This window comes from Plectropomus leopardus, chromosome 2, assembly GCF_008729295.1.
Source record: "Plectropomus leopardus isolate mb chromosome 2, YSFRI_Pleo_2.0, whole genome shotgun sequence".
Lineage (NCBI taxonomy): Eukaryota > Metazoa > Chordata > Actinopteri > Perciformes > Serranidae > Plectropomus > Plectropomus leopardus.
In genome coordinates this window covers 15,092,582-15,120,073 of record NC_056464.1, presented here as the reverse complement: position 1 = coordinate 15,120,073, position 27,492 = coordinate 15,092,582, and the positions used below count along the sequence as shown (strand labels likewise).

Genomic DNA, 27,492 nt, shown 5'->3' with positions numbered 1-27,492 from the left:
GTACAAAATAATGTGGCTTATTAAGCCATTACATTAAAGTAGTGATACCACCCAATGAAGCCATGCAATTACAGGTGCACAAAATGTATTCATTTCGTGGCGCGTTTTTTTTGTTACACACCAGGGCAACCTTAATCCGAAAATCTGAGCAAGAATGTCGAATTTGTGTGTGTGTGTTTGTGTGTGTGTGTGTGTGTGTGTGTGTGTGTGTGTGTGTGTGTGTGTGCGTGTCTGTTCTTGCTTTCGCTGACCTAACTTAATAAATGTGTTTGAAATGTACTCTGGTCCACTGACACCAACATTGATGCTTTGTAGGGTTTTTTGCAATACTCTTTTTACAGTCTTCAAAGGCGTAATTAGGCAGTGCACGATCAGTCAGTTTTGAGTGATCATTTTATGGGAACAAGGACAGAGCCTAAAGAAGAAACTGGATGACAGGGCAAGTTGTTAACCATCTTTATGGTAGGCCTACAGGGATAGATACTAACTTGTTTAAGCACTGGCCCCACACCCCTGAATTTGGTGGCCAAAGTACAATTTTGATGGCCCAAATGTAAACTTGTGTGTAAACCATGGCCTACAGAGGAGGTAGGCTAATTTAACACAGTCTTAACAGTCTTCCTTAACTGTGACTCTTCAATAAATGAGAAGACAATGAAAATATCTTTGTAAACATGTGGCGTATTCTCTCACAGTCTCTCATTTCTTTACTTTGTTATCATCATCAATAGTGATGTGGCATAATGAAAAGACTATTAAATTGTTAAGAAAATAAATAATTATAGGGTATTTATAGAAAAAGTCAAAAAAAGGTACAGGACTGACTTTAAAACAATCCAGATTATATCTGCGTTAACCGCAGTTTCTTATTTAGTATTTAGTGAAGTAAAGTACTTTGTATTTAATAGCAACATGCTACAGCAACACACATTTACTGTTATCAAACTACAAATTCTACTTCAGCATTGTACGTCAATGGAGTAAATGTATCTGGCACTTTCATCTCTGACAATGGTCTGATAAAATGTGAACACTGATGGGAAGTATTTGTAGCTTGAAACTTACTTTTACTGTTTAACTCTTCACACACCCCTGAAGAGAGACTCAGTCCTGCTGTATTTAGCTCCATTAGCTGTTAGCTCCATTAGCTGTTAGCTCCATTAGCTGTTAGCTCCATTAGCTGTTAGCTCTGTTAGCTTTTATCTCCGTTAACTGTTAGCGCTGTTAGCTCTGTTAACCTGTTAGCTCCGTTAAACTGTTAGCTCTGTAAGCTCAATACACCACAGAACACTAACTAGCTCTCCTCCCAGTGATAAGAGCATGAAGAGGCATTTAAGAACATATTACAAATTTTAACAAATACGTAGTCACAGGTGAACCACAGGGTAAAAACTGAATTATCAGCCGACTTTTTTTTTATGTACTCTATATTGTGTGAGTGAAAATGAAACATTGCAGCTATATTCATTCATGTGTCTGCCATGCTGCTTGTTATTGTTGTTTGGCATTTGGTTGCAAATTGTATGCTGTTGTTTCTGTGACTGTGTAGTTATTAGGCTGCTGTGCCGAGCTGTTATTCCACTGAGCATCTGGACAGACTCCAGTCAATTCTCAGTGCTGCTCGCAGCTGTGACTACTAATGTGAAACTGAACTTGGAGCTATGATAATTGATCCTAAATTGGGAAAACATAAATTGCATAAGCAGGCAGTAATCATAAAGAGTGGCAGACACAAACAAACCATGGCTGCCTTAAGAAACTATTTTGTACTCCACTATTAAAAGTAAGGGAGAAAACTCCTTGCAAAAGTACATTTTACATTGCAGAACTTCACTGGAGAGACAACATCCAGAGCCAGGGAGAGTAATACATTGCCACTAACCAGACTATCTAATCAAAACGTGAAACCCGGAGAAACTCCTGTTATCATCAGTCCTTTTTTTTGCTAACCGTTGTTGTAATCCTTTTTCAAATAAAAAAAAATGAAATAATGTCATGTGAAACTTGTCTTTTCTTGGAAATTACTTTGTGCAGGAACAGAGGAAATGTTTCACCCCTGAAATTCAACAGGACAGTCAAAATGGATTACTAGTGAACTGTCTAAACTAAATTAAGTTATGTAAATCTTGCATTAACATGGTTGCATGATCAAGCGATGTGTTTATAGGCCTGTAGGAGGAAAATGATTTCATGTTACTCCTCATTGGTTTCCTCCCTAATCCTTAACATTTTTTATGGAATAATCCTTATTTTTGACTGTGGAATGCTTTACATGCTTTGATTTTAAAAACTTTACCTCCAATCTTAGAGTATGTTAATTCTACAATTCTACAATTTCATTTAGCAGACGCTTTTATCCAAAGCGACGCGCAACACAAGCAAGAATTTAGACTTAAGGAAAAAAAACCCTTAGTAAGTGCAAAAAGTGCTTCAGGTGTGATTGGTCACAAGTATTGCCGTCTAGTGGCAGAAGAAGTGCTGCACAGCACAGAATGAGCATGCAGGGAGGCCTGCCAGAAGAGAGTTGCAGTAGTCAATGCGTGAGATCACAAGAGCCTGAACCAGAAGCTGTGTGGCCTGTTGGGTCAGGAAGGGTCTGATTTTCCTGATGTTGTAGAGGGCATAACGACAAGACCGAGAAACTGAGGCCACATGAACCTTAAAGGTCAGCTGGTCATCAATCATGACACCCAGGTTTCTGGCTGAGTTTGTGGGCACAAGTAGGCTCGAGTCAAGTTGGACACTGATCCGAGGCTGAACGGATGGACAAGCTGGAAAGACCATGAATTCGGTTTTAGACAGATTTAGCTGAAGGTGGCGTTCCTTCATCCATGTGGAGATATCAGCTAGACACGCTGATATCCGAGCTGAGACCGTTCTGTCATCAGGTGGAAAGGAGAGGAAGAGCTGAGTGTCATCAGCATAACAGTGGTAGGAGAAACCATGGGAGCGGATCACTGCACTGAGTGAGGTGGTGTACAGAGAGAAGAGTAGGGGACCAAGCACCGACCCCTGAGGAACCCCTGTCGATAGGTCATGTGACCTAGACACCTCTCCTCGCCATGACACTCTGAAGGATCTGCCTGTGAGGTAGGACTTGAACCACCATAGGACAGAACCTGAGATGCTGAGCTCAGAGAGTGTGGAGAGGAGGATTTGATGGTTCACCGTGTCAAAGGCAGCAGACAGGTCCAGCAGCAGTAGGACAGAGGATTGACCAGCAGCTCGAGCCAGTCTCAGTGACTCAGTGACTGACAGGAGTGCAGTCTCAGTGGAGTGGTCACACCTGAAGCCAGACTGAAAGGAGTCAAGTAGGTTGTTGTTCCGCAAGTGTTCAGAGACCTGGTTAAATACTGCGTGCTCCAGTATTTTCGACAGAAATGGTAGAAGTGAGACTGGCCTGTAGTTTTCAACCTGGGCGGGGTTGAGATTAGGCTTTTTGAGCAGTGGGGTGACATGGGCTTGCTTAAAAGTAGCAGGAAAAGTGCCAGTTTTTAGGGAGGAATTGACAATGTGTGTGACTGCAGGTTTGATAGTGGGCAGGATGGTCTGCAGGATGCGGGTGGGTATTGGATCGAGAGGACATGTTGTAGGTTTTGAGCTCAGAAGAAGTCTGGAGACCTCATCCTCAGTCAGAGGAGCAAAAGAGCAGAGTGGGGGCTTCCGGTTCCGCTACCCACGAGATGGCAGCTTAGACAGCGAGCTCCTCCGAAAGAATAATAAAGCGTCCTGCTAGATAGAGACTAAACGTCTGAAGTGTTACAAACAGTTAGATAGCAGGATCGCAATGGAAACGAGAGACAAAAGCAAGAAAAACACGATGGATTTAATGGAAAACGAAGAAGAATCGCGGCCTGCAGAGGCAAAGATGGCGGACATCAGAGAAGTACTGACAAACAAAAAGTGAACATGGAGCGGATTTTACAAGAAATTCAGGATTTCCGAAAGGAGAACAACCTCCAGCTGGACTGTATAAAAGACGAGACTAATAAAACAAACCAGAGGATTGAAGAAGCAGAGGATCGTATTGAAGACGCTGAAACCAGGCTGCAAACAATGGAGCATGTGATGAGGAGCATGCTTAAAGTCCAACAACAACAAGAGGAGAAACTCATCGACCAAGAAGGAAGAGCAAGGAGGGAAAATATCAGGTTATATAATGTGCCAGAAAACGAGGAGGAAATTCAATGATAACTTTTATTGAAACACTCTTTAGAGATAAACTGGGTATCCCCCCGACACCGAGTTGCACATTGAGAGAGCCCACAGGGCATTAGCCCCGAAACCTGCAGCTGCAGGGAAGCCCCGGTCGATCAGAATTAAATTTCTCCGATATAAAACAAAGGAAGAAGTTTTGCGAAGAGCCTGGGAAAAGAAGGAAATCTTCCTCAACAACCAAAGAATTTACTTTGATCACGACTATCCCTCCGTCGTCCTGAACAAGCGAAAGGAATATAACGAGGTGAAACGTGTGTTAAAGGAGAAGAGGATTCGCTTCCAGACCCCCTATCCAGCCAGGCTACGGGTCTTCTATGAGGAAGGTACACGTTTGTATCACACGATCCGCGAGGCCACGAGAGATATGGAGGACAGAGGTCTCCTGGTTAAAGCTGTCCCACCACCAGAGGACCCGCTGGAGAAAATGACCCGACATATGTGGCACATAGCAGGAGATGGACGAACGAGGTGCAGCAGATCATCTCGGGGAGCCGACATCAGAGAAAAGCTTCAGGTTTTCAGACGACAGTCACCTGTTTGAATTAACGATGGAAATAGCTGATAAAACCCGGACATGAGGTAACACACACTTCGCTTCAGTAAAACCCCTCGCCATCAAACAAGAGAAACTGACTGTTTTATGAAGGCTAATTATATTACATAAAAGACTATTGAATTTTATTAAGCCTCTTCCCCAAGAATACCAAAGTTGACGGTTTTTCTTTATCTGTGTTTCTTCTTTATTTCTCTCTCTTTTCCTTCTGAAATAAGAATAATTGGAGGTTAAAAACATACAACACTTAGCAGGATGGACATTTCATGGACTTAGCTGTTGTGGAGGGCCCTACTACAGGAGTTTAAGGAGGCTTTCCCTCCAGAGGTTTTCTCTGGTCAGTTAAGAGGTCAATTCATAAAAACCTCACTCTTGGAAGCTACATTATGGCGTTTCATTGGTTCTTTTGAAGTTGTTAACTGTTCTAGTTTAGTTTTGTGTTATACCAGAGATCTCTGTGGCAGATATTCTGTGGCAGCTGGAGGTTACTTAAAGGAAAATGACAAATGAAAAACTGAGGATTGTTTCCTTCAATGTAAATGGCATACTGAATCCGGTTAAACGAAGTAAAATACTCTCAAAAATGAAGAAAGAAAAAGCACACGTAGTCTTTCTCCAAGAAACTCACTTAAATGATATTGAGCATGAAAAATTAAGTAAAATGGGCTTTTCAAAGATACTCTTTTCATCATTCAAATCTAAACATAAGAGAGGTGTTGCCATTTTGTTCTCAAATAAAATAACTTTTGAATCAACTTTTACTCTGAAAGATAAGGAAGGTAGGTTTATTCTAGCTACAGGAACATTAGAAGGAATAGAAATTACCCTGCTAAATATATATGCCCCTCCTGGATGCGATTTCTCTTTTTTTAAGAAGATTTTCGATATAATTGTGAGTTATACTAAAGGTCCTAATATGTGGAGGAGATTTGAACCTACATCTGCAACCAAATTTAGATGTCTCAAATCTAGTACGCACATCTAAAGGAATAAGTAAAAAATTTAAAAAATTGATGAACGACATAGGCCTGATAGTTATATGGCAAGAAATGTTCCCTGACACAAGACAATATACACACTACTCCAATACCCACTCTATTTATACTAGAATTGATTATTTCATAATTTTTAGTAAAGACAGGTCAAGGATTTTGGACTCAGACATAGGCACAATAGACCTCAGCGATCATGCCCCAATTTATATTACTCTCGATCCGGAAAATTGCTGGAGAAATACACAGTGGAGGTTAAACTCTAGTCTTCTCAATGACTCATCCTTTAAAAAAAAAAAGATTGACGAAATTCAGATGTACATTAAAGAAAATAATAATGAAGAAACTTCACCAGCTATGATATGGGATGCAGCAAAAGCTGTCTTACGGGGTAAAATCATAGCTGTGACTTCACTCAAAAAAAAGATGCGCCAAAAAAATTACTTGAATTGGAAAACCAGCTGAAGCAAATGGAGAATTTACACGCACAAAATCAAGATCCAGGTACATTTCAACAAATTAAAAAAATTTGAAATTAGATAATTTAATATATACACAGGAAATTGAGAAAAAAATGTTATTTACCAGACAAAAATACTACAAAAGCGGTTCTAAATTTACATTTTTTTACAAAACTTGTAAACGTTACAGTTATCAAAACAGAAAGGAGGCTGGGGTCTGCCCCTCATTGAGAAATTATTACATTTCAGCACAGATAAGGGCGATGCTGGTGTAATCCATCCTACAAAGCTCAATGGAAAGACATTGAATGTAATATAATACCCGATTGCCACTTACAGGCTATACTCCCAGATAAAAAATTGCAACAATACATAGATAAATTGGAGAACCCTTGGGTAAAAGTCTGGAGATCACTAATCAGAGAACATAAGCTAGAAGATGCTGTTAAAATTTTAAGCTGGTGTGCCTATGATTCAGATTTTGCACCTAATAAATTAGACGATAGATTTAAACTATGGATTAAAAAGGGTATTACAGTGATGAGCGGTCTTACACAGAATAATGACATCTTAGATTTCCAAACTCTAAAAGACACATTTTCACTAGAAAAGCAGGATTTTTACAGATATCTTCAATTAAGGCATTATTACAATCAAAAAATTGCAAACAAGGACGCTAGGAAAGCCAGTAGATCACTTGCCCAACTGTTTATTGATGCCTATAAATCAAATACTAAAAGAGGGATAATCTCTCAAGTGTATAAAAATCTTCAAAACCTAGAAAAATACTCGACGAAATACATGCGAAACAAATGGGAAAGGGAAGGAGGCCTGATAATAACAGTTGATGAATGGGAGAGCATTTGTACATTTCAGTGGAAAAGCACAAAATCTCACACGTGGAAGGAATTCTGCTGGAAAAATATTATTCGCTACTTTATCACTCCCATGGTGAAGGCTAATTTCTGTAATGGCAGTCCTCAGTGCTGGCGAAGCTGTGGTTGTCAATCCGCAAATCACTACCATGTTTTCTGCGGATGTGCAAACATACAGAATTATTGGAAAGATATACATAGAGCAATACAGTCTATTCTTCAGACACGTATACCACTAGATTTCAAAACCATGTACTTAGGATATATCCCACCTGAACTTGCAGGTATTGATAGATATCTAGTGGGTATATTGTTAGCAGCGGGGAAAAAGGCTTTAACTAAATGTTGGTTGATGCGGACTGGGCCCACAATAAACAATTGGATTGATCTGACAATAGATATATACATTATGGAAAAGGTTACTTTTTTTCTCAGCCTTAAGATGGATCAATTTATTAAACACTGGGAAAGATGGGTACAATTTGTTCAACCTATGAGACCTGATTTTATCAAAATAATGAATTGAAGGAACATCCATTCATCATGAGTTCATTCACCAAGATATTACTTCTCATCTGTTAACAATTTTACTAAAAGCTAACTAACTGCTACAGGGTTTTTTTTTGTTTGTTTTTTTTTTCTTTTTTTTTATTTGTATCTTCTCTCTCTGGATGCAAATAGTTCATTATGTGTTTTCATTTAAATTCTAACCTACAAACAAAAGGAAAAGAAATGGTTGACGGACCAATCATAATGGACACTGGACTGAGAGACTTTGGTTGTAGTGAAAGAGGATTCATTCATAGATACTGTGCTCTTGATCCTATACAGACTGTGTCTCTGTTGGAAATGACAGGTCCTTCTGATTTGCTGAATGATCTGATTCAATGTACATTTCCTAATAAAAAGATAAATTACAAAAAAAAAAAAAAAAAAGAGCAGAGTGAAGCGGCAGTAGTGGGTTTGAGCTGACTGGGCCGGTCAGGCTCAGAGAACTGGTTGCTGATTGCAGCCACCTTTTCAGTGAAAAAGGAGGAAAACATGTCTGGAGTCAGTGTAGTGGAAGGCTGAGCAGCTGGAAGAGAAAGCAAGGAGTTAAACACCATAAACAGTTTTCTGGAATCAGTAGCAGCACAGATCTTGTTCTGATAGAAGGCTTTCTTAGCAGACTGCAAGAAAGAAGTAAAGGAAGCAAGTTTCTGTTTGTATGAGGACAAATCAGTGGATTCTTGGGATTTACGCCACTTTCTTTCTGCTGCCCTGAGTCCAGTTCTTTGTTCTCTCAGAACTTCAGAGAGCCATGGACTTGGTTGTTTTTTCTTGGCTGGTTTGGACACCAGGGGGCAGAGAGGAACAGTGTTTCTGTAGCCTCATTAACAGAAAGTGAGGAGAAGTGTGAGTGGTCAGGCATGGCAGAGCTCACCTCATCAGACAGCTGTGCTGCTGTGAGGGACTTATGGTTTCTGCAGAGGGAAATTTTCTGAGTGGGTGTCTGCAATTGCAGAAAGGTAGCTGCAAATTTTACCAAGAAATGGTCTGACAGGTGTAGTGGGGTAACTGTCACATCTGCTGTGGAGCAGTTACGAGTCAGCACCAAGTCAAGGACTTTACCAGCTTTGTGGGTGGGAGGAGAAGGAGCTAGTACAAGTGCAAAGGAGGAGAGGAGTGCCAGAAAGTTGTTTGCCAGAGTACTGTCAACGTGAATGTTCATGTCTCCCATGACAATCAATGGTGTGCCATCATCAGGGATGTCAGAGAGTAACATGTCCATTTCAGAGACAAAGCCATCCAGATTACCCCCTGGTGGGCGGTACACAACCAGAATATATGCTTTGATGGGAGCAGTGACATTTAGAGCATGATATTCAAATGTTGTATTGCTGCTCAACGGGTCCAGTGTGGAAAAAAACCGGTTGTCAGGAATGAGCATGCCAGCACCGCTTCCTCGTCCAGTGGAGCGAGGGGTGTGGCTTAGCGTAGCGGACTCAGAGAGTGCAGCTGGTGTAGCTGAGCTTTCTGGGCGGATCCATGTCTCAGTCAGGGCTAGGACCTGAATGTCTGAGAGTTTCACCAGTGAACTGATGAATTCAGTCTTGTTAACTGCGGACTGACAGTTCCAAAGACCAAAGGTAAGTGAGTGTGGGCTGGGACCACTTTCTGGGAGAGCGGACAGGTTTTGCGGATTGCGTGTACGGCAGACTGTGCGTCTTTTCGGGATGCCGATAATGACCGGGATGCGTGAGAGACACATTGTGCGTTAGACTGAAAACAGACTGAAAACAAATAGGCGGCAGCAGTTGTCTGTGTCCTTGCTCGGTGGACTCGCAGGTCTTTACCCTGTGTGTGCTGACGCTCAAGCGCAGTCTGTGCCTTTTTAGGTACCTGAACACAGTCACAGCTGTTTCCGCCCAGCTGAACCGCCCATATCTGGTTTCACTTGGGCAATCAATAGATGGTGTGACCCGCGTCAGCTGACCTCACCTATTGTTGTAGAGAGAAACTGAAAGTCAGTGCCAAGCACTTAACGACCCCCCAGCACAAAAACAAACCCAAGCAAGATTTCACTTTACCTAAGCTGGCTCAATCATTCTTCTGTCTAAGATTCAGTGCTTGTTGACTGAAGTTTCAGATTTTACTCTCTTATAAGCTAGGCTTGTAGTGAAATACAGCCCCTGTCTGGTTTCACTTGGGCAATCAATAGATGGTGTGATCTGTGTCAGCTGACCTCACCTATTGTTGTAGAGAGAAACTGAAAGCCAGTGCTAAGCACTTACAAAAAGGGTCAGAGCAGACTATACCTGCTGAGGAGACTCAGGTCCTTTGGAGTGCAGGGAGCACTCCTGAGGACCTTCTTTGACTCTGTAGTGGCATCAGTCATTTACTACGGAGTGGTCTGCTGGAGCAGCAGCATCACGACTGCTGAGAGGAAGAGACTTGACAAACTTATCAAGAAGGCCAGCTCTGTCCTGGGGTGCCCCTTAGACTCAGTGCAGGTGGTGGGAGAAAGGAGGATGATGGCTAAGCTGTCATCCATGCTGGAGAATGACTCCCACCCCATGCATGACACCCTGACTGCACTGGAAAGCTCCTTCAGTGACAGGCTGCTTCACCCCAAGTGTGTGAAGGAGCGTTACCGCAGGTCCTTCCTCCCTGCTGCAGTCAGACTGTACAACCAGCACTGCTTCCAGTAGACCACACACAACAATAACTGACTCCACTTGTACAGCTTAATACCACAAGTGCAATTTCACTTTCACCCATGCAACTGTAAACATTCTTTATTTAACTGTTGAGTTTCTCGGCGTGGTAAATACTGTATATATTGTTTGTTTATGTTGTTCTCTGTGCTTTATTTCCTTTATCTTTATCCTGCACATTCCTTGTTTTTGTACTTATTTATTAATATAGTTTATTTTGCACAGTTATCTTTCTATTTTGCTATCCCTTTGCTGCTGCAATGTTGGAAATTTCCCCACTGTGGGACTAATAAAGGATTATCTTATCTTATCTTATCTTATCTTATCTTAACGACCCCCCAGCACAAAAACAAACCCAAGCAAGATTTCACCTTACCTAAGCTGGCTCAATCCTTCTTCTGTCCAAGATTCAGTGCTTGTTTACTGAAGTCTCAGATTTTACTCTTATAAGCTAGGCTTGTAGTGAAATACCGCCCCTGTCTGGTTTCACTTGGGCAATCAATAGAGGGTGTGACCTGCGTCAGCTGACCTCACCTATTGTTGTAGAGAGAAACTGAAAGTCAGTGCCAAGTACTTAACGACCCCCCATCACAAAAACAAACCCAAGCAAGATTTCACCTTACCTAAGCTGGCTCAATCCTTCTTCTGTCTAAGATTCAGTGCTTGTTTTTAGTTTTTGTTAAAAAGGCAACATATGCAGCAGAACTTAAGCCAAATCAGTATTTAAACACGAAAAGACTTTCACTTTTCTTTGCGTACAACTGGCTTTTTTACTTTTACACAAAAAACCCACTTAAACATATCAGTTGGAATAATCCTTAATAATAATGCATCAGCTATTTAAAACCTGTCAGACAACAGAAACACCTGAGTCTTTATTGCCTAGTTATGTAACTACATTTACAGTATTTGGCACTAGAATACTACTATAAATTCTATATCAATAATAGGGTATTGCATAATTCCGAGTTCAAAGACATGAGCCTTTGGCTTGTGTTATAACTGGACTAATTATTAATTTGGGACCATGGCCAACTTATTCCAGTCACAGGAAAATCTTGTGCGGAGGCTTTCTCACCTGCTGCTCTCATTCTTTGCACCTCACCACAGGGCCCCCTACTGGTATTAGCAGTGTACATTTGAATGCATGAAATCATGATGAAGATTCCCATTACAAAATCTGCACAATAGTGTTTGACAAGTACAAAAGAGTGCAAATCTGTATGAAAGGGAACTGCATAAAAAGTGTTTTTTATTGTTATTATTATTGAATCACTTCCACATTGGAAGCAAATGCATAAAGACATAGGCAATAAAAGTAAGTGCGACAAGCATAGTGGGTCCAAACAAACACAGCAACAACACGGGACCTTCAACTGAACAGACAGCATCTTGATTGTATACATACTTTGTTCTTTCAGTTCCTATTATTGCTCCCCAGTCCAACAGGAAGAGTTATGAAACATAAAAAGTATGAAAACCTATGACAAAGCAAAAAATACCCAGACCCTTAAAACCTTGAAAATAAACTGCAGTTAGAATCAGTTACGTCTCATTTAAGGAATGTAACCAAAAGGTTTCATTTCTTTCAAACATGATTTTGTTGATTTTAAAAAAAAGGAAGAAAAGAAACTTTAGTTTATCCGTTACGTTGGGAAACACTGAGCCAAACCACATACAAGGCTATCAGTTTCAACTGAGTGAAAGCTATTACCTATGGAATGTTGAGCTTACAAATATTACTGTGGGTCCATAAAGCTCGCAGGGATGTAAAAGCACTCATGGTTACATCGCATATTTCAACAATTTGTCTCTGTGTAAACTGAGGTTATTCGCATCAGAGAGACGTATCTTGAATAATTTTTATGGGAGCTCTCCCTGGTTATAACCATTTACAATTCAGATGTTTACAGACAGCATAGTATACCGTATAGATAGTGAAAATACAGTAAATTTGAAAAAAAGAAGACAAAAAGAAAAGAAAAAGATTGAAATCTACAGTAGTCCTTGTCCCTGGAGATGTGGATGTTTGTCTCTTTGCAGCTCAGAATTGAATAGTCCACTGCTTGACGCAGGCATCATGGGAGGTGGTGACAAGAGTGTGCTCATCAACCCAGGCCAGGCCGCTAACATGGTGCAACCGGTGAGTGTCTGCAGACATCAAAGCATCAAACAATCTTGTTTAAAAAATGTCTTAACGCAGAAGTTAAAATGCAAATATTTGCAGCAAACTTCAATTTGTTTAATAATCAATACATACTGAGCCAAGGCTGTAACCACTGAGTCAACACTGGGGGGGACCATGTCTACCAGGGTGTCTGGGGGTAATTAACTATATGTGCCTGAGCTAGGATTGATGACGTTAGTGATGGTTTATTGATTGATTAACACTCCCAAATCGGCCAAATTCCACTAAATGAAATTACTCCTGATACTTTTTAAGCAAAATATTACTTATTTGCATAAAACTGCAGTTCCAGTGCAAAAAAAAAATATTTTGATATTCACATTACATGTTCATAAATGTCCCAACTGAAGGAAGTTTTATTGCTGGTACAGTGTTACAATAATATGTTTCCCCTCAACTGATGGTAACACTAACAGATGCAAAGCTAGCAAGTGGAATATGCTCAGTAAGTATGGACTGTTCATTAGCTAGTAGACATGCTAGCTACTGGCAAGAATTTAGCACAGCATTGTGAGAAGATGATCCCTTTTAAAATGATCATTTTCATGACACTTTACGAGAGCCATCACAATTGACTGCGATATAGCCTTTTTTTTAATCAATAAGGAGGGGCGGGATTTTGAGCACATTCGGATATGTCCTTCCTAATATATAATTATAATAACTGACTTGATACTATGCATGGTCACCCACTGATGGTTTTATATTCTGTTAATACCTCTTTCTGAATGACTTTTTGCATAGTTAGTGGTGGAGTCCATCATTCCCGTTCTGGCTTCATAAGAAATGATACATGCATGTAATCCTGCATCACAATTTTTTAATCATAATTTATTGACATCAGCTAAACAAACTAACTGAACATAATCTATGGCTGTTTTAAATTAAAGCCACAAAAAAACAGGACTTTTATTGTTTCACACTCACAGGTAATGCCACTTTTAAATATTGCAGGGAATAATGGAAGAGGGATCAGTCACAGTGAACAGGCAACTGACCGCAAACGTTTAACTCCACCGTGAGGTAACCAGCTTAACTGCACCTTGCTGTTGTGTGGAAAACCACTTTCACTACATGAAACCTAAAACCTAAGCTCAAGCTCACCTTCAACAACTTGTAGAGAATTGCAAGGGAATTGTCCGCAGGTGAAGATAAGAAAATTCCTGCACACTGTCCTATTGCTTGCAATTAAGTTTATGCAAATACATAACGTTTCAGTCCTCAGACCTTCATCAGGTTAAGTGCTGGACTGAGAACTGAATTGTTGTGTATTTAAATAAAATTTATTGAAAGTAATAGGACAGGTGTGCAGCAATTCTCTACTCTTCACAGCATGAAACCTATTTAATTTTGAATGACTTCTTAATTGAACCTACACAAGTTTGTTTGGCTGCACTGTAAACAAATACACTGGTTGCTTATGTGTTGTATTTATGACAAAGTAGCTCAGAATGTCCTGTTGACTTTGTTTTTGCATGTTTGCATCTCATGCAGGGTGGATTTATACAGCTCAAACAGAGCAACCTCCAAGTACATGATTGTATATCTGAATACAGGCCACTGACATATGTGAATCCACATGAAGACTTATATGACCTACCTTGGAGCTTTATCCTTTTGTCCGAATCACTAACTGTCCAGATATACACCATCATGTCCATCCCACCGGTCGCAAAGTGCTCATTGTCAGGTGACCAGGCCAAAGTCACTGGTTTGGCGTGGTGTCCGTAAAACTTATTTTTGACCTGTTGAGAAAATGATTGAGAAATATTCATTAAAAAAAAAGACTAATTTATACAAAACTGCTATAGGCACTGTATACTGAGTAATTTGCAATAATTATATATAAATATAAACAATAATACATAGGTCAGATGAATGTTTACCTTGTAGTCGTCAGCCACAATAAAAGCAGTGGCAACTTTCTTATCATCAATGACAGCCAGATAGGCTCCATCATTAGAGTAGGCCATGTCTGTGATCCCCCCTGACGCCTCGACAGTCTTACCCTCGTCCCTCATGGTGTAGCCCTGAATGGAGTACAGACGGATTTTCCCATCCTAAGGAGAAAAATGGAATTTAGTCTCAAATCTAATGTCTCCAGAGCGTGACAAAGAGTGTGCCGTTTCCTGTGATGGTTACTTTAAGTGGATGATTACGACAGGCATCCCAATGCCGTTTCCCCTTTAAATCAAATCATTTTTTAAAACAAAGCAAAACTGACGAAACTCATGCTTGGCGGGATGATCTGTGTTCTAAGATTTGTACTTACTGCTCCGCCCACTGCAGCAATGGTGCCCCCAGGGTGGAGAGCTCCAACCTCTGGTTCATAGTCGAGATCATTCAATGTGAAGACTTTCTTCTTATCCTTCAGCAACACAATCTAGAAATTGCCAGAGATAATAATGGTGCCATCAAATAGACACATTTGCAAATAAATATCAGGCCGGTGATGGTACAGCAAAAAAATGTGTGTTTGCAGATGAAACACTGAACTAAGAACTAAGCTAGGCCGTGATGGCAAGAAAAAGGCATTACCTGCCCAATGCACACAGACAGTGTCAGCCCTCCTGCTGCTATGGACACATCTTTAGGCTGGAGATCCATCTTCACCACATCCCCAGCACTGAAAACCACCAGTTGGGGTTATTGATAGTATAACCAATTATTGTGACATAAAATGAACAAAATTCCGAAAGCAAATACTCAGTTTGAGCTACAAGAATACAAAAGACAGATATTAAATAGATATTAGACAGCCATTCTCTATCACTGTTGTACCAAAACAGGGTGCCTACAGGCATAGGACACTGATATTTAACATTTTTTGAAGTGCCCTGACACACCAAGCCGACCTGTCAGTGAGCGTCTGTCAGTCTATTTTTTGTGGTGTGTCCCGTGATGTTGGCCCTCGAAAGCCCTGGTTGGCTTTTTTCTGCCAATTCAGCATGTTGAATTAAAGACAGTGGAGCCCATCAGTGAATGAAATCACTATGATTGGCAGCTCAACGCAGGAAAAGAGAAACGCAAAGTAAAGGTAGTAGGAAAGTAAACAAACCGCTAAAGTCAAGCGGTAGTGAGATTGAAGCAAACTTGTTATGAGAGGTAAGATTGTTTTTCTTTAGCCGTTAAGCTCTCTAGCAGAAATGTTTCCTTGTGGTGTGAGTTACTGTTAACTGGCACATTGTGTTGGCACATTGTGTTGTTAATGTGATAACTGGCTAACTAGCATCTTGGTAATCTTTCAGTTTCCCTTTTTAAGAGATGATTAAAGACTACCGCTGTCTGTTGGTATGAGGACTTATTTCCTCTCATGCAGGCACACAACATACAGTACATGCTGGTCTGCCACAGGTTGCAGTCTTTGGACACAGACGACATGAGGTGACACAACAGTCGGCTTTTGTTGCTGCTAGTTCTCTGATGTCGGTTTTGGTGTGTCTGGGCTTCTTGATCTTTTCAAGAAAATCTTTAAGCAAATTTAAAACTGATAAGCGGACACCTTTTTCTCATTCAACCACTGCAGGTAAGTATAAAGGTAAGCAGTATGGAGTATGTAGTACTGTGCAGTGGTAGGTTTTATGTAGGATTATGGTTATCAGAGTGAGGTAGATTAAGCTACATTTTGCCAAACAGTAAGTTCAAGTATAAAGTGAAAAGACAGTATTAGGATCAATGGAAGATTGAAAGATTTTCAAGATGACCAAGATTAATTTCTGAATGCATGTGCGACATTAACAATATTATGGAACACTATCACTATCTATTTTCTATGTGACAGATCACCAAGCATAGGCACATCTGCTCATACCCATTACCAGTAGACGCAACAAAATGTAATTAAAAACTTTAGCAGCTTTCTTCCAGATGACCGCTCTGCTCAAACTGACTTCCATTACCGTTACCAGACAAAATGCAGAACATAACTACAATCCCCACTGAGTTTATCTCATAGTTGTCGTCTGCACAGCAACATGCAATGACCCCTACCTGTACTCCGACTTCTTGAGGTTGGTGAAGCGCAGTGTATCATCCATGCTGCACGTCACCAGCTCATCGGCTTCGTCTATCACCATCTTGCTCACCTGGTTGCTGTGACCCTTCCCCGTGAAGCAGTCGTTCTCCCCAGATTCTGCATTCCAGACATGTGAGGCATTCGTTAAGGGAAAAAACAGCTGTAGACATGGAAGTTATCATTACAGAAAAAGAGGTGATCACAACCCTACACACACGCGCACGCTTACGTAAGTCTGTACCAACCAGTAATATTACGACATCCTCCCCAGACAATTCATTTGAGCTTCGAGACTTTCAGTTTCACAGAAAGTGCTTTAATTGGTACTAAATGACCTGTGATAAGCTGCCAACAACAGTAAACCCTGAGTTTTAGTGCCATCAGACTCTTGAGCTGCTATTCTAGTCTGCTGCAACACTTGTGATGAAAGTATACACTGTAAAATATTTAACTGTACATATTTAGTAAATTACTGGCTACTAGTTATATTACTTTCTCAGTAAGTTACTGTATCATTTTCGCAGTAAATTATGGTGGAATCTCAGCTGTGTAATGTGAACTTACAGTAGTAATGCCTGCATATTGATGTGATTTAGCAATATGTGTTACTGTGATATAACATGAAGTTTCTGTAAAATTATGTTAAGTATTTTTAAGTATGCGCCTGTACTGTATTGCAGTGTAAACTGCACACTGTTGATTGATTAATTTGATTTTTTGTAAATGCTATTTTCAAGAATTAGAATTTTGTTGAGCGCATTATTAAAAAACTTTCAAATGGGATATTTGTAGTTAACGGGGCTATGCTATTGTTTTACATGCAATATAACGTCAACATATTTTGGAGATTTAAGAACTATTTACATCTAGTATAGCAGCTCTAAATGACCTAAGGTGCTGTAATCTACATACAGTATAAGGACTTTTATAATAATCATTTGCACTATTTAGTTTGTGAAAGGATATTGATGTGTCCGTCATGACTTCCCGAGTAGATGTATGGTTTTCCATCCTTTTTGTGAACTGTCAAACACTGAATAGATTTGCTGTGACCCTGTAGGATGAACAAGAACATGTTTTTAAATATACATATAAGAACAGTTCATATACAAATTTATCCCCTAAACCCATGTTAGACATTTTAACCAGAGATCGGGCAGCACATTCATTCCACTTAAAGCCACATGACTATTTTGGATGCTTCTGTAATAACCTGATATATAGTTACTGGCATTTTCTGTCCTACTGCCTTCTGCGACATATAAAACACATTAATGTATCAAATCTAGTGTTATGGCCAAGTTAGTCCACAACACGCTGACATTTTGAGGGGCTTCATTTTACACCACCCACCCTCTCTTACCCAACTTCTGTATGATTTCCAGATGCCAAATTACATTTCACAAATGACAATGAATGTTACAAAAGTCTAGATATTCATCCTCAACATTAACATGTTTTCAGATGCTCAAAAGTAGCAATTCTATTCAGTCGTTTTCTTACTTTAACAAGGTAACGTCAACTTAAACGATTAAAAGGTTTATTCAGCGTCAAAGAAGTCCACTGGTAATATCCAGGAATAGAGTCTGACCTTGATGGTGCGTATGGGTCGGTCAGGGTTGTTCTTGTCCAGGTAGTTAATGTATCCTGACAAGGAGATGCTGAGGAGGTGATCCTTCTGCCACAGGCAGCCCAGCTGCATGTCTGTCACATCAGTGCCCAGGTTGAAGGTGGTGACGGCTGTACCTGTAGCAACATCCCAGAGTTTCACGGTCTTGTCGCCTGAGGCAGAGATCAGCTGGGTGCTGTCAGAGCTCCAGCTGACCTGGAGGGTTTAAACCAAGAGGGAGGGTTGAAAGGCAAAGACATGATATTTATATGCATGTAAGCCAAGCTGCAAGTTGTGTGTTGTTCAAGTGTCCTTAATCAACACCAACATGACTGAACGTGGAAAACAACTAAACGTATGATCATATCAAATCAGTAACTTGAGTCAAGCATAATGTCTAATTTGACAGGCACAGAAGCACTATGTGTCCACTCACGGTAGGCACGCTACATGGCAACCCTGATTATAGCTGGCACTCCTAAAAAAAAAAAAAACAACAAAAAAAAAAACATCCAACTAACCAATATTTATTTTTACATAACAAATGTACTTACAGCATAGATTCCTCCATTGTGGGCCTTCTCTCCACCCAGAGAGCACACCATTTCACCTTCCTTTCCCCCATAGAGAAAAATCTGTGGAAATGACACACATTACAAAAATGAGGAACATTTCTTTTGTTTACGAAACAATACAGTTTTATAAACGTGCAACTTTGGTCGAGACAACCCTTAATATATTTGTACTATGAGAAGGAGTATCTCAGTCCATAAGGACTTGGTTTGGGGAGCAATTTCAAGTCATCATATGAAGCAAGTATGGATTGTGGACCCTCCCAGGCACTACCGAGGTGCCCATGAGCAAGTCACAGAATCCCCAAACTGCTCCAGGGGCACCGTTTATGGCTGACCCTGCGCTTCCCCCCTGCAGCATGTGTTTGCTGTGTGTGAAGGAAAGATTTGTGGAAAGATGCATTTCCACTGCCAATTGCCTACAGACTGACAAATAGTTCTGTAATTTATTTTAAATTAAAGTTAGTAATGTAACCCTTTCAAACCTGGATCGTCTTTATTTTCTAATTTCTGCTAATTTTCCAGCCATGTCTCCTTAAATAGTTCATGGCCTTCTCCCAGTGTTTTTGCATGAAATCAAACACAGTTGTTCAGCTTTAAAAGGGTTCATTTAATTGTACTTTAATTTAGGTTTCATTTTATTGAATATTACAGTGATAGTTACTTAGATTATTTTTGGCAAAGGTAATTCCACTTTTCAAAAATGTCATATGGTTACAACTGGTGGTCCAACACTTACCTTGCTATCGGCGCCAGCGGTGACAAAATGGGCTCCATTTGGAGAGAAACGAGCACAGTTGACAAACTGTGTGTGGTCCTATAGAAGTCCACAGAGACAGGAGGGAGAAAAATACAGAAAAATTATCTATTAAGACAGACAGTGCATTTTAATATACAGTTCATATTAGTATTTTTTTGGCACTGTGACATTCTCTTAGACATTCAACCTGTCATGACAGTTAATAAGGCATGACATGTAAATCAAACTGGCAAAGGGAACAAATACATGTATTTATTCTCCATCATCTTTAGAGAAGACACTACATGTGGATAGAGTAAAAATTTTAACTAATAAATAAATATACCATGTTTTTAGAAACAAAATATTTTATAAATTGGGCTGTGAATGATATATGATCAAATCCCTCTAAAAAAACCCAAAAACTTCAATATAATCTTAGAAATAAATGTGTAAGTTGTGTATTGTGTATGTTAATGCCACTAAAGTAAAGCTTTTTGGCTCAGTTTATGACATTTTTTTTGAGTCTTTAAAGATATGTGTTGTAAAATCATATACATTTTAGACCAAAAATAAGACACTGGGGTAAAAACTAATAAATGTCACCATGGAAATTCCCAACTTGATCACTTACATTAAGACAATTATTTTTTTGTATTAAAAATGTTCTGAAGTGTTATGTTTAAATATGCAAATGGGGCCATATCTACTTAAATATGTGTTGTTTTTTTTGTATACATTTCCAGAAAAGAAAAGTGAACTAAAGTAAAGTAAACACCTCGAAGTGTATTTGGATGTTTTCTTCCCATTAGTTTGAAAGAAGACTTAGCACAAAATCTCAAAACTGACCAATTCACAGCCCTTCCTTATTTTAGACTATCATGGCTGAACAAAGCCAAGGTTTGATAACACAAAAGATCAACTGGGAAATATTATAATGTTACAGAAATGCACGGCAGTGCACATTACAAGAATAGCAACATTCAAGTCCCACTATTGCATACGTACAACATAGAGGATGTCATCAGGGTAACTACTAAGAGATAAGAAGATTGCAATCAAACCAGTGTACTGATTCTATCCAAAAACGCATGGGGCACTGTACTGTACAGCCGTCTACTATCCATGCAAGGAGTTGCTGGATCGGTAAGTTCACATGTAAAATAAGAAATCATGACAACAAATAGGACAGGGGCTCAAGGAGTGCTGCTTGACTGATAGTTTTTCAAAGAAAACAGAAAAATGGAAACTTTTTGGCCATTATCATAAATATCTAATGTATAACGTGACTAATATGCAATTATTATAACTGAGATGAGTGTTACAGAATGTGCTATGACTGCAGAGAGAAAACCAACTGCAGACTGAAATCTAAATAATGTACAGGGATTTTTAAGTAGTGGACAGAATATGGTGCTCAAAAGTGTGGTGCATGTGTCTAGAAGGAAGGCCTGCTTTTTTAGCTTGGCTCTCAGTGTCTCAAAGTATTTATGGGGGAAATGGGTTATGTAATATGGAAACAGACAAACAAGGCAACACTGTCAAAAACCACCAGGGTGTGACATACTTGAGACGGCCAACGGGCATTGAAAAGAAGAAATCTGGCTCAAAGTCACAGAAAAATTCCTTAGTCTACTTCTGCATTTATTGAAGGTCAATATTTAGTTACAATTAAGACTGTAAGTTGACCCAGTTGGTCCAACTAAATCAACTTGGTTTCAATTAATTTGTTTAAAAGAAAATGCCCCTTTCAAAAAGCTGTACAAATGCTTTGAGGGGGAAAAAAAGGAACATGTTAATCTCTGAAACTCACACGCATTGTGAAGTTGAACCTGAAGGGAGGCCCCGCAAAGAAGGAGCCAGTGGTGTCATCACTGGCAGTGACAAGGCGAAAAGGACGTGTGTGCCTTATGTCGACGCTATTGATTATTTTGCTGTGACTGGAAAGATCCCCCACTGAAGAGCCAGTGTCCCACAGGAACACTGATGCAAACCTACAGCAAGACACCAAGAGATGACAATGCATTAAACTGTTCCGTGAGGTTAACAGAGGAGCAAAAATAACAAAAAAAACATACACAAGTCTACAAGGATGATATAAAAAAAAAAAAGAGTATACACAGAATATTACTTCATGCATACATATGCTATGGTTTTTTTTTTTAAAACTATCAATTGAGGCTTCCTCTGCGTACTTGGTGCGGCAGGTGTGTTTGCTCAGTTTCCTCACTGCTCAATAGTGATGCACAGTTCATTCACACACTGCACAAACATTTGTTCATATTTTGTACAAATCCACGACATCAAAAAGAAAATCAGTGATTGAAATATAATGCCATCAAACCTTGGCATATTGAATGTTAAAAAAAACATCAGTAATACTCTCTATACATAATTCAAAGGCCTGCATATAATAATACCTCACATATTTTAAGCCTTTGCCTTCTCTTAATATTGGACATTATTTCTAGTGTTTATACATCTTATTCTGTTAGATTATGGGGTATCATTTACCTCTCACTCTTAGGACTTTTTGCTGTCCCTAAAAACAAGACATTCCTGCAGGTAATTTCATATCATATAAAGTACATCATTTATGGTTCTGATAATGTCACTCATAATTAACAGCCCCGCCTCTTTCATGTGAAAACATTCAGGGCTGAACATGAAAACTGAGACCAAGTGAGTTGATCGCCAGCGAGACAGCCAAGAGACATCTTGGGTATGTGGAACTTGCTTGATAGTACAGGCTTCTGGTTGTGCTAGTCTGAGTTTAGTGAGGCTGACACGATTAATTTCTTGAATATGCATGAAAAAAACCCTCATACGCACTTCTCTCGTCCATCCCCGACAACAGCAATCCTCTTGCTATCGTCCGACCATGCGATGTCCTTGACCTTGCCTGAAATGGGGTTGTACTCGTACTTGAGAATGTGCTCCTTCTGGGTAGTGTCCCAGATACGAACCTTCCCTGTTATATCTAAAAGGATTCAAAAACAACATTTTTATTACAGTATCAACACTTATGTGGTAGCTATATACACATATTTAGTATTACTGAGTATTTAAAGGTAGGCTGTTTACCCCCAGATGCAATGTAGTATCCACTGGGGCAATACTTGGCAACAGTGACTGTATGGGCATGTTCGGTGTAAATGTCCGCAATAGCCGGGTTCTGCAAAAGACAGTGAATGTGAAACATCAGCAGGTCTGTGAATGACAAATGGCACACTACCAGTTCCCTTATCAATGAAGTCAGAGGAGAATTCAGTTTTATTTTGTAACATGGATCTTATTTTTCAAGGTTTTGGCCATTGTTCCTACTGCTTGTGATCATATTTTACTTATTAGATGAGGAGATTTGCTTTTTAAAGAGACAGAGGATCTATGCTGACACAACCCGATTGTGTCCACAGTAATGCGAGTGGGCCCAAACATCTCCTCGAGGCATCCCGCACATGATCACACACAACATCCCACCACACACAGAAACCACAAATTAAAAAAGTAAAAAAACTAAGGTGGGAGTTCAAACCTGTACTCCAAATTGTCACTTAGAAATGTTCATTACATTTTGTATCATGACACTGTAATTTCTAACTTAAACACAGTACCTTGAAAAACTTTGCTATGCAATCCCTATTTCAATGCAGCACAGAAAAATTAACAATAAAGTTAGAAACAGTTAAATTTAATTTTTCAAAGATAATCATTAGAGGGCTATAACGATTTTCCTTTTCTTGGTTAGTAGCAGAGAACACTAGTGACTCTAGTAAACATAAAAACAAGAGCGAGAAAGTGCAGCTGGTAACGGTGTATCAATATTACGGACTATTTAAACAGTTAAAATTTTCCGAATCTATGTGTTTCAATGAATCAATAATTTTAATATGTCTGTTTTTGTACCGGTTCTTCCAGGGTGTTATTCAATCAACGTAGCTTAAGAAAGCCAAGCTCACCTGAAATTGCCCAGCTTAAACTAGCACCATCTCCCAATTAGGTCTCAAGTCGTTCCACTAACTCAGTCTAGCCTCATCTAATCGAGGCCGACTCTGGACAGGCTGCATAACCTCGCTTTGTGCTCACAGCCTGGTGCACACAAGAAGCCCAGATGAACAGATGCACGAAAAGACAATCAAATGAGTCAGAAAAAGGGAAAAATTAGAGTGCCGTTTTTTTTTTCTTCCAGAGGCTGAGTAAACGCTGCTGATGGAGATTTATGAGGAAAATAAAGCGGTATATACATTACAGGGTGTGGAGGACGGCCTGGGGAAAAAAGCTGAAAGACTAAATTCATAAGTCATACAAGCCTACTTATTTTTTAATTTGTATTTGATAATGAACATGAACAGACAGACAGGCTTATAGCTCTGTCTGTGTTATCAGTAGGCTAGATAATAAAATGATTGTGTAGGAGTACTGAGGAGAACTGACACAAACACTGCATTTGCAGTAAAAAAAAAAAAATACTTAAAACAGCTAAATTAACTGCAAACCAATCTACTCAGTCCACTGGGCGTGGCTCCAACATGGCCTCCAGTCTAAAGAGCTTTAAAACCAGGGTGATATTGAACAGAATAAGGATTCACTGAAATAGGTTGGCCTATATTGAATAATCTACTTGTCTTTTTAAGACAGTAAAAGTGGTGAGACGTGATTTTTTGCAATCTTTATTTTTATTACGTTCTTTGTAACCAAATCAAACACATACATCCATGTTTGGTCACATTGTGAGAAAAACTATTGAAATACAGGGCAAAAGTGACGGTGGGCTGTTCTACAGGTCTGTCTTTTGGGACTCTTTAACATGCAGCTAATCTAAGTTTGACAGTTATTCTGCCATGGAGTAGACTAAGTTACCATGGTTACTGAGCGGGGACCCACATAAGACACGTTCATGGAACAGATCCCTCACTTAAAGTAGTGAGACTTTCAAATTAAGCCAATCTTTTCTTTAATCCACCTTGATGGGATACCCCTCTGGTATAGTAAGTGAATACCAGATGAATCTTATTTCTGCCGACCTCCACTGTTTGAAGTTCTCACCTCGTTGCTGTACTCAGTGTTCAATACACCCTGACATCACCCGTAGGTGGGGTTACAGGTGCAACAAAGGCTGCACTCCACGTGACTGTGCCATTGTTGTGTGCGCTCTGTGGTTTCAGGAGCACGGAGAGCTCTTAAATGCAGCGCAGGTGGGAAGTTGAGTCCCTATCAGCTGACAGCAGGTGGTGGAGATACTGTTATAAGATTCTTTTTGAGGATGACTATTTAACTAGTAACAGTTAAATGTAAGGAAGTGAAAAAATGCTTAACCACTTTTTGAAGTCAACCAGTTCAATTATTATTGCAGCCAAACTTTAATTTATTCTTACAACAGCTTGCAAGTGTTGGCAGAGGCAGAGCATAATTTCAAGCGGCGTAACCCGGCCCTGTGCCGGCTAAATTTTGGAGTGCATCCAGTGCATTTTGTGGTGGGTGTTAACTTACTGTTCAAAATATTACTGACAGAATTCAACACATTTATGAGCTTCCTCCATCGCAGAGACAATGGTTAAATGAATTAACATCGTATAGTACACCTGAAAATTTTGTATTTAGTGTGAGGAGGGATCGAAAAAACTATGAGAAAATATTGGGTTCTTTCATGGCTTTATTACCATAATTATATCCACTAAACCAGCGACTCAGTACAAAACTCCCCCACTCCCTTATTATTCTGTCTACCTAATGTTTGTGACATACATGTTATCAACACTTGGGCCCTCATGCCTTACTTGATCGGATTTTATTTCATTTTTTGGTCGTAACCATGGGAAAATTTAATTTATCTAAGTAGTTATTTCTACCAGGGATGTGGGGGTCACTGTGTTCGCTTTTTTTTTTTTTTGTTATTTGTCTGTCTTTTCTCTTTTGTATTTCTATATGAAAAAAGCCTTCAATAAAAATATTTTTTTTTTAAAAAAGAAAGAAAAGAATTCAACACATTTAAAGTAAATAACTGTAACTGGTAAGTGAGTAAAATGTCAGAATAAATAATGGCCAAAGACCACAAGACTCAGATTGGTATAAATGACTAGGATAAAAAAAAAAAGAAAAGAAACAAGCTAACAACACTTGTTAAATATGGCTTTTAAAAGATGAACGTTACCTCAATGTTCCTGATGATGACACACTTCCCATTGGTGTACAAGAAGTTGTTGTTTTTAGGATCGCCTCCGATCACTTTTGACACGCCCCTCTCCATCTGTGGGAGGCTGGCGAATACATGTTCTAAAAGAGTAGAAATTATGGCAAAGACATGTCATTTAGATAAATACAATTAACACAACTTAAATGAGCACGCCAAAAAAAGTTTTAAACTGAACTGCAGCATACGGAAATGTATGCAGACAGAAGACATAACATTGAAAATCTCAGGCTACATGAGCTGATAGTGCCTAAAATCTTATAACATGTACTGCCTGGACTACCAATTATCTTCTCAGATAAGATGCGTGTGCACAGTTAATCAGCATCACTTAGTTCTTCATTAATCGTTCTTGGTGTTGCACATTGCCTCCCTCCAGACACTGACTGAACAGCCAGGTCAATTGAATATGGAGCTGTCAAAGCAGTGTCCGGGGGAAAAAAGGAAAGAAAAAAAGGGGAAATTCAGTTCTTCATTATGTTGTAATTTGACAGATTACACACACTCAGGCCTGAAATACAGACCCATACACAAACAGGACCTACAGTATGAGACTACTTTGAAGTGGGATTGTGATTGTATTATTCGTGTATAGTGTTTTGAACCTTTATTACAATCCTACACTCTGTTGACTTCAGAGCAATTTGTGAAGACACATTTTAGTTTGTTCCCTTGGTTATTTTGTCAAAAACACAAATGCTGCACTAAGTGGAATTGTGATAAGAGCCATCTAAAAATATTTTCAGTATGTTTTCTTTAAAAAAAAAAAAAAAAAAAAGATCGGGGAATTGTTATAAGTGCACCATAAAAAACTTCGGCATATAAGTAGATAATGATACACCAAATTCATGCAAAAGTGCTTTGAAACAGCCTTCAGGAACCACACAGTGAAACTTCAATCCCTCTGCAAAAGATTGTACATATATGGAGAAAAGTAGAAAAGGCTCTTTTTGCCAAACTGCGTAAGTACACTAAGTGTAGACAAAAAAAAAAGACCGTGTCAACCCTGCAATTCTACAGTGACTTAAAGGGTGAAAATAAAGTATTCCCCATTTTTCCATGGACCCCGTGGGAACCTCCTCAAGGACCCCTGGTTGACAACTAACAAGAAAGCTATAACGAGATTGCTGCATTTACTGGGCTTCCGCATTGGCTCTAAAATCAGATCTCTTATCAAGACTATATCTGCAAAAGCTCGACATAAAAAAAAAAAGACGGATATGCTCTTTAATTCAGCGGCCACAAACCCAGTTTCAGTGAGCTACTTCCCCAGCAGAGGCTCCTGACAGTCAGCCAGCCTCTGTCTGGACATGTCATAACAATGCGATGTAGGCACAACTATTTCCTCTCACTGACGTTAGCTCAGCTGGCTAACGCTAAACTAACCGTCCGTTATGAGCTGCATTGTGAACCAGAGCACATCCACAACAACCCCGTGCTCATCAAACATGCGTGTATACTATATGTGAATGAACCGCTGCCAATGTTGGGTTTTTGTCTCTCGTATGCGAGAGGAATAGTCAAAATCATGCAGCTATGGGCGAGGCTAGCTAGCTGCAAGCTACCTGGCTGACTAGCTCAATCTGCTGAATAGTGTCGCCCAAAATAAAATTTCCATTGCATTTTTTTCTTTGCCAAAGCAATTAATAATAAACAGACTTACTCGGATGCCACGACATTTTCCCTGCTGGTCACTTGCTTGACGTTACTCCTCACAAATGAATGAAACAGTGAAGCTCCTCCGGCTGTGCACTCCCTGATCACACAAACACGGAAGCTAATGCAGCTCTCGCTCTGCCTGGCTTTGCCCATATATAGTAAACTCAGATACTACGCTGCGGCTGTCAGCCACTAGACGTGCACGGCAACATATGGGATCGTTA

The 27,492-nt window shown here is 39.6% G+C and overlaps 2 protein-coding genes across 2 annotated transcripts in view; both read right to left on the bottom strand.

Annotated features, from left to right (window-relative positions):
- The window catches only part of slc2a9l2 (solute carrier family 2 member 9, like 2), a 125,283-nt gene extending 114,411 nt beyond the window's left edge, over positions 1-10,872 (bottom strand). The window contains exon 1 of the mRNA XM_042495739.1: positions 10,673-10,872. The gene's annotated coding sequence lies outside the window, so the exon portion shown is untranslated. The remainder of the gene's footprint in view (positions 1-10,672) is intronic.
- Positions 10,873-11,531: 659 nt separating this feature from the next.
- wdr1 (WD repeat domain 1) lies at positions 11,532-27,396 on the bottom strand. The gene is made up of 15 exons (XM_042502374.1): positions 27,273-27,396; positions 25,571-25,692; positions 22,504-22,594; positions 22,252-22,399; positions 21,233-21,413; positions 19,420-19,497; positions 18,663-18,743; positions 18,091-18,324; positions 17,466-17,553; positions 16,475-16,631; positions 15,023-15,110; positions 14,757-14,867; positions 14,371-14,544; positions 14,085-14,229; positions 11,532-12,447 (listed from the first exon to the last, which is right to left on the bottom strand). Exons 1-15 carry the CDS (start codon positions 27,286-27,288, stop codon positions 12,341-12,343), a joined length of 1,821 nt encoding a protein of 606 aa, XP_042358308.1. The 5' UTR covers positions 27,289-27,396; the 3' UTR covers positions 11,532-12,340.
- Positions 27,397-27,492: the final 96 nt, after the last annotated feature.